General features: G+C 51.0%; 1 protein-coding gene across 1 annotated transcript; it reads right to left on the reverse strand.

Annotated features, from left to right (window-relative positions):
• Nucleotides 1-4,834: 4,834 nt before the first annotated feature.
• On the reverse strand, nucleotides 4,835-5,654 carry SFTA2 (surfactant associated 2). Its single transcript, XM_054492001.2, has 3 exons — nucleotides 5,519-5,654; nucleotides 5,190-5,278; nucleotides 4,835-5,056 (listed from the first exon to the last, which is right to left on the reverse strand). The coding sequence occupies exons 1-3, from the start codon at nucleotides 5,577-5,579 to the stop codon at nucleotides 4,970-4,972; spliced, it is 237 nt and encodes a 78-aa protein (XP_054347976.1). The 5' UTR covers nucleotides 5,580-5,654; the 3' UTR covers nucleotides 4,835-4,969.
• Nucleotides 5,655-7,932: the final 2,278 nt, after the last annotated feature.

Consider the following 7,932-nt stretch of genomic DNA (forward strand, 5'->3'; position numbering starts at 1 on the left):
CTCTTTGGTCCTCTTTGCTCCTAATGGTGACTTTTGTGCTTCTGAGTTGTCCCCTGAGAGCTTGGTCTGGGAAAAGAGTAGGGGGGGTCCTCGCTGGAGGAAGAGAAACTTTCTAGTCATGGGTAGGGTATGGGCACAGTGGTCCCGGTTCTACCTACTTTCTGGACTAACTGACAATGCCCTGGCTTTTGCAGGCTCTTTCTCCTCCACTTCTCACTAAATGGAAGCTTCCCTGCTCCTTGGCCGTATCCCTAGAGGTGCTGAGAGAAGTAGGACTTCCTCCAGACCTGATGGGCTGCAGGCTGGGCTGCAGATGGCGTGCCCCCACCTTCTGTGCTCTGACACCTGAGTGCCCAGCCTCTGAGTTACACATTCACAGCACAGCCAGCCACCTTACCCACGCCAAACACCATCTCATCTCCATGGAATTCAGGGGCCTGGCTCTTCCACGCCCAGAGTACATTCTGTCCAGCAGCTCTGGGTAGCCTGTCCTGGGCTGGGTCCTCTATGGTGCTAGATGTACAATGCCATTTAATCCTACTGAAAACCTCATGAGGCGGGTGTTAGCTCCATTTTGGAGATTTTTATTTTTACTTTATTTTTGAGATAGGGTCTCGCTCTGTTGCTCAGGCTGGAGTGCAGTGGCATAATCATGGCTCACTGTAGCCTCAACCTCCAGGGCTCTAGTGATCCTCTTGCCTCAGACTTCTGAGTAGCTGGGACCACAGGTGTGCACCACTGTGCCCTGCTACTGTTTTTTTTTTTTGGAAACGGAGTCTTGCTTTGTCGCCTAGGCTGGAGTGAGATCTTGGCTCACTGCAACCTCTACCTCTCTGGTACAAGTGATTCTCCTGCCTTAGCCTCTTGAGTAGCTGGAATTACAGTTGTCCGTCACCACGCCCAGCTAATTTTTTTTTTGTATTTTTAGTAGAGACAAGGTTTCACCATGTTGGCCAGGCTGGTTTTGAACTCCTGACCTCAAGTGGTCTGCCTGCTTCGGCCTCCCAAAATGCTTGGATTACAGGCATGAGCCACCATGCCCAGCCCTGCCCTGCTAATTTTTAAAATTGTTTTGTAGAGATAGGGTTTTGCCATGTTGGCAAGGGTGGTCTTGAACTTCTGGGCTCAAATAATCCACCTGCCTTGGCCTCCCAAAGTGTTGGGATTACAAGCGTGAGCCACTGCGCCCAGCCCCCATTTTGGAGATGAAGACACATGCTCAGAGAAAAGTCTCCACTGGGACCTAACCCAATAAATTAGGTGCAGGCTCTTTCTGGCTGCTGTAGCTAAACTTGAAATATAATGGTGGCTTAGATGAGGTGGATGTTTCTTCTGCTGGGCATAAGTAGTGCAGAGATCTGCAATAATGGGGGCCCACACCTCCTTCAATCTTATTTTCCTGCCATTCTGATACATTGTCAAACTTCATGTCCAAGGTCTGCACTAGCTCCCATCACCGTGTCTGCATTTCCACCCAGAGGGAGGAGGGAAAGAAGGGGATGGGCAGTTTTTCTTTTTACTCTGTTTCAGCAAGGTTTTTTTTTTTTTTTTTTTTTTTTTTTTTTTTTTTTTTTTGAGCACCTGCTGTGGGCTGGGCCTTATTCTGGACACTTAGATTCATCAGTGAATGAAACAAAATTCTTTGCCCTTGTAGTACTTCTAGCAGGACAGTCAGAAATAGCATACAAATGAGTGAATGATATACTATGTTTGAATGTCATGAATGCAGGGGAGGGAAAAAGGATAGAACAAGGTAAGGGGACTCTAATGTGTTTGTGTGGCAGGGGGCAGGTTGTACTTTTAAATAGTGGGTCAGGGCAGAACTCACTGTAAAGGTGAGGTTTAAGCAAAGGCTTGTAGGATGTATAGGAAGAGCGTTCCAGACAAAGGGAAGGGCCAGAGGAAAACAGAGAGGCACAGTCAGACAGCTCGAAGAGTAGCCTGGAGACCAGTGTGGTGGGGCAGAGTGAGAAGGGGAGGATGGCGGGAGGTGGAGAAACAGAGGTGAGGGTGGGGAATTGGTGTGGGGTAGGGAAGACTCAAGGCGGACAATCTGGGGCTTGTGTCCAAAATGGTAGCCAGTTGGCTACCTAAAGCATTAAATAACACATTCAGTTTCTCAGTCGTACTTGCCATATTTCAAGTATTTTGGTAGTTGCATGTGGCCAGTGGCTACTATGTTCGTCAGCACGGTTATAAAACATTTCCATCATCACAGAAAGTTCTATTGGAAAGCACTGATCTAAGACCTTATAGGCTGTTTCAAGAACTTTGCTTTTCCTTCTCTGAAATGGAAGCTCCTTTCTTTTCAAGGATACTACCAGAAGTTTGCCCACCTCCTTTCTACTTGCATCCTATTGGACAGAACGTGATCACATGGCCACAGCTAGCTGCAAGGGAGGCTGGGAAATGTAATGAGCCACATGCTGAGTTGAAATCTACATGACTGTCCAAAAGGAGGAGGATGGCTGTTAGGGGGCCAGTTAGCAGTCTCTGCCACCCCTAGGTCTGGAGAACCCCAAAGCACTCTTCACTGCACTGCTCTGAGTCTTGGGAGACAATTCTTTGAGAAAAATAATCTGGAAATCACATCCTGGTGATCTCAGGCCCTGAGGTCTAGGAACCAGGTTGAGGTGCTTTTAGCTGTCTGCTCTACCAACCTCTTGGACATTCAGATATCCAGTCCCCCAACTTGTTTGGGGATCCTCACAGCTGCCCCATGGGCGTCACCTGCCCACTACTGCAGGCTAGGGGCAAGTCATAAAATACTAGTCTCCTTTGGAGCCCCCTGCTACCTCTCCTTGGGGGCTAATTGTCCCAGGACAGTTGTGAAGGAAGGTAGACCAATTTTTTAAGTGTTTGTTTCCACTCTGCCATTTTCTATGTGCCCCTCATCTTCAGTGACGCTCCATACTGAACTCTTGTCGTCTTCTGTCTTCAAAGGAGTCAGTCTCCAATTTCATATGGAGATAATGGAGGGTTGTGTAGGTGTGGGGGGCAGGGTGGGTACCACAGAGGACAGAGAGCAATCCTATCAGTACCCCCCACTGCTCAAGTCTGAGCTGCAAATTTGTGTTTTGAGAGCTGGTGAGAAATCAATTTTTTTTTTTTTTTTTCAGACAGAGTCTTGCTCTGTAGTCCAGGCTGGAGTGCATGGTCTCGGCTCACTACAACCTCTGCTTCCCAGGTTGAAGCAATTCTGCCTCAGCTCCCCCGAGTAGCTGGGACTACAGGCACATGCCACCATGCCCAGCTAATTTTTGTGTTTTTAGTAGAGACGGTGTTTCACCATGTTGGCCAGGCTGGTCTTGAACTCCTGACCTCAGGTGATCCACCTGCCTTGGCCTCCCAAAGTGCTGGGATTACAGGCATGAGCCACTGTGCCTGGCCAAGACAATCTTGAGAAGGTGGTCGGGAGTGCCTGCCTCAGAAATCAGGATGAGGAGGACCCTGAACCCCAGGGGACTAGGACTTACGTGCTGGGACCAGGTTTCCATCCTAACAGCAATCCCTACCATCCTGCCGACGACCTATAAGACAGGGTGTGATATGTCCCTAAGTAGCTTACCTGTGTGATCCTCACAACAATCTGATGGTGCAGGAATAATGAGAAAAACTCAGAATTGTGTAAAAGCAAAACAAAACAAAATAAAAAAACACCTTCCCCCAAACTGGGAGGGAGCCGAGAGGCCAAAAAGTGACTCAGACAAGTCCAGCTTGATGAGTAGATGAGTTTTTTAGGACTTACATACAAGGCACTCCTGGATGGCAGCAGGACAGCTTTAGAGATCCGTGCTGCCTCCCATGCTAAAGCTGCTTTCAGGCTAATTTTCTGACTCTTTTCCTACTGTGTATGTGCGAATGGACTGTTTCCTTGGTGGATTCCAAGGTATTCTCCAGGATGTTTGGGTTCTCAGGGACACCTGCTCCTTGGCCAGGCACCGTGACCTTGGCTCGCCACCTGGCCTTCAGGATTCAGGCAGTGGCATACACCCTTAAGTAACCTGGTAGGGGACTTGTCACACTACAGCAGGTACCATCATTGTCCCCATTTTGCGAGTGAAGAAATGGAGGCTCCAAGAGGATAAGAAACATGCCCAGGAATTCACGTGTGGGCTGGTGTTATCTCACACTCACGTGGTTAGCCAGCACAGGCTCAGTTTGCACCTGGCCTCTCCTCCCCAGCACTGCGCCCGGCTGGGCATCCTCTCACAAGCTGAACCCCTCATCTCTCACCTGAGTGCCCACCCACCTCCCACCCTCATTACCTGTGTGGATCCATGGGTCAGGGGAACCATGTCCTGGGGGTGTTCTGCCTATGTCTCTTTCTTTGGTTTTTGAGCCCCTGGCGCCAATGCTTAAGCAAAGGGAAATGAAATAAAAATCTTGCTTAAACCAAGACCTCTGTCTGGTGCCTAACTTCTCCACTGCTATTAGATCCCAGGTGAGTGACTTGCCCTCTCTGAGCTTCAATTTCCTTATCTGTAAAATAGGATAATGATACCTAGTATGCCACATTCAAGACTGTTGCAAGCATCGAAATAGGGATGCAGGAGAAAAGTAGGACTTCAATAAATGTTGCTTCTCTTTATTCCCAGGTGTTCCGAAGATCTCAATTCGGTGTGTGTTCCTGTGCATGCGTATATGTGTGTGGTGTGTGAGTGTCCCCAAACAACTCCCCAGATGCCTTCTAGGCCTGTGACACTGGTGTTGAGGGAGAGACTGTCCATCCCTGGAAACCTCTGCTCAACAGGGGGACAGTCAAGGAATTGAGCATCCAACCCCCTCTTCCTGCCAGCTCTGTGCTCAGGGACCCACAGAGTCAAGCAAGTTATTGAATTCAGCATACTGAATTTTATTTATTGCCACTCAGGAGGGTGGGGGCCTGCTGAAAGACAGGGTCAGGGCCTGCCCCCTGCATCCCCGGCCCAAAAGCCCAGGCCAAGAAGGACACAGGCTTCAATGGCTGTCATGTGTTACAGATAACATGGTGTTGAGATCTTGCATGGTGGAGGGTGACGCTGGTCCCTGAAGGGAGATGGAGGAGGAGGCAGAGCTGGGAAAAAAGGGTTAAAGGGTGCGATGTAAGAGAGCTCTCCATTCCCACCACGGAGACATCCAGACCCCAGCAGAGGCCCAAACTGACTCACAGACACACAGCCCCATCCTTTCCCCTCCCAAAGAACTACCTTTTCAAGCAATTCCAGGAAGCTGGACTCATGGGAGGAATTTGTCAGAAAAGACTCCTTCAGCTTCAGTTGCAAAGTCATACCTGGCCCTGCGGATCCAGAAGTACAGCTTAGGACCCAGCAGTCAGGGCTGATTCCTCCGGAGACACAGCACCTTCCTGCCCACGCTCCCCGGCACAGTTCCTCTTCCCCAACAATGCCCCTCCAGAGCCTCTTGGAAGCTCGGGACTGGGGTGTCTCTGTCTCTCTCAGGGACCATGGAGTCCCACTCCCTTTCTCTGGCCTCTTCTTGCCACAGGGACCCAGGAGTCCTGCCCTCTAGCCCTCACCTGTTCCATGTGAGCTGCCAAGGAGGGTCAAGAGGAGGACAAGGGGAAGCCCAGATCCCATAGTGGCCACCGTGCTCCTGGGATGGAGGAGACACTGAAGTCCCGGTGGCCTCTCCTTACCAGGCCTGCTTTCTACACCCCACTCAAGCCTTAGCATAAGTATTTGAGGGGAAATAGGAGGCGGAATCTGGTCAACTGGATTTTCCAGTTCTCCCAGTAAGAGAGCACCCAGGAGAGGACCATTCACTTTGCTCTTGGGGAAAATAGAAGGAGGTCCCCTCTCTTCCACTCTGTGTCCCTCCCCTCCCTTGTGTCTCCAGGTTTGAGGGAGTGAGTGCTGGTCCTACAGACAGGGAAATGGAAAGGGAAGCATGGACCAGGGAGGCGTCCCTCCTGCAGGTGTCTGGGCCCCCACCCATGCCCGGGCCTCCCAAGGATCTTTAGAGATTAATTATTAACTGCAGTTAATTTTCATCATTCTTGACACCGAAGGGCTCAGGAATGTGGGCCCAAAAGGGAGGGGTGGATTAAGCCAAGTTTCTTCCAGAACCCAGGTGTCCTGCTCCCTCAGGATTTTTTTTTTTAAAGACTAGTCAAGTGCAGTAGTGAAAAGAGGAGAAGGAGTAGAACAAGGAGTTGGGTCTATAATGGACTGTGAACACTGCTCCCCCAGCCTTGGTGGCTTTCTAGATGAGAAATCTGGTCATGGGAACTTCCATTGCTGAACATTCTGTTTTACTTGCGCTAACGCATCCTAGATTGTCAGGTGGAGACACGGGTTTCCTCAGACATCCTCCCACCCCTGCCTTGTGCACCCATGAAAAGGGGACACCCACCTACTCCCAGCCGAGATGCCTATAGGCAAGCTCTGGGACAGGCAAGCACAGGGACAGATGTGCAGAGGGAGTTACTGACCCTCTCTAGAAACTAGGAAAGTAAGGCACAGAGAGGGTAAGTGACCTGCTAAGGTCACCCAGCCAACAAGTAGCAGAGAGATTAGAACCCATCCCTCTAGCCAGACACAGGGGCACACCAGCCATGGAAACTCGCTTAAACACACAAGGGCACAGGCCTGCGTCTTCCTATCTGCCTCTCCCCTACGCAGCCTCTCCCCTATGCAGCCTCTCCACCTTCCCCGAAGCCAGTGGGACTGAGCACAGAGGGACAGAGGCAGAGAGAGCACTGGGCAGAGGCGGGGAGAGCAAAAGCAAGATGGGGAAACAGAGATAGAGGCCCGGTCTGCACTGTAAGTGTAAAGTGAGGCAACCAATGACTCCCAGACTTGCACAGGACAACAGGAAGACCACAGTGGGAAGAAAGCATGGAGGAGAAGAGCAGCAGGCACAAGACGAACGAGCAGGAGGTAGAATTTGGGAATGCAGAGAGATCTTCCTTGGAGAAGAGAAGGAGCCCTCCCTCCCTCCCTCCTTTCCTTCCTTTTTTTTTTTTTTTTTGACAGGGTCTCATCCCTGTCACCCAGGCTGGGGTGCAGTGGTGCGCTCTTCTCCTGCCTCAGCCTCCCGAGTAGCTGGGATCACAGGCACCCGCCACCACACCCGGCTAATTTTTGTATTTTTAGTAGAGATGAGGTTTCACCATGTTGGCCAGGCTGGTCTCCAACTCCTGACCTCAGGTGATCCACCCCCTTGGCCTCCCAGAGTGCTGGAATCACAGGCGTGAGCCACCGCACCTGGCCTCCCCCACACTTTCTCCAGCCATGTGCTAGGCTCATCATTAAGTATTCCTTTACAGCTCATAAGCACCTGTGAAGTAGGTACTAGATTACCCTGATTTTAGAGGTGAAATTAAGACTTAGGCCTTGTGACTTGCCAGAGAACGCACAGCTCAGCAGTGGTGGATTCCAGTGCAGTGGACTCAGCCCTGGTGCTGAGCTTCTGAGGATTCAGGCTGTCTGGCTCCAGAGCTGGGTTCTGACCTTCCATATCACACTGTCCCCAAACATGACACGTGTCTTCCTTGGTGCCCCTTATCTCCCCTTTCCCCTTCCTTGTCAAAGGAACGGAAAGCTCTGTGAGCTGCAGCCATCTAGGTGAGAGATGGCTCAGGTATTGACCTTCCCAGCCCACCCTTAGGTTTCCAGGAGGTCAGATGCAGTCCTAGACCCTCATGGTTCCCCTACAACCCCAGCTTCCAAATCCTGCTTCCCTGAGGGACTCATACGTCCTGACTTCCAACGGTTGTACTTCTAGGAACAAGAGGATGACCTTGGGATAGGACATTTGGGTCTCTCCTTTTAAAGGAGGGTCTGGGCTGTGGATTGACTCAGACCTGGGGGACAGGACCCTAGTCTGGGAAGAGCCCAAGGGCCAGGTAGGGGAGCCCGCAGGCTCTTACTCACTCTCCCCCTCACTCAGTGCTTCCTGGGATCAGGCTGGGACAGGTTAATCCCCTGG

This window comes from Pongo pygmaeus, chromosome 5, assembly GCF_028885625.2.
Source record: "Pongo pygmaeus isolate AG05252 chromosome 5, NHGRI_mPonPyg2-v2.0_pri, whole genome shotgun sequence".
Taxonomy (NCBI): domain Eukaryota; kingdom Metazoa; phylum Chordata; class Mammalia; order Primates; family Hominidae; genus Pongo; species Pongo pygmaeus.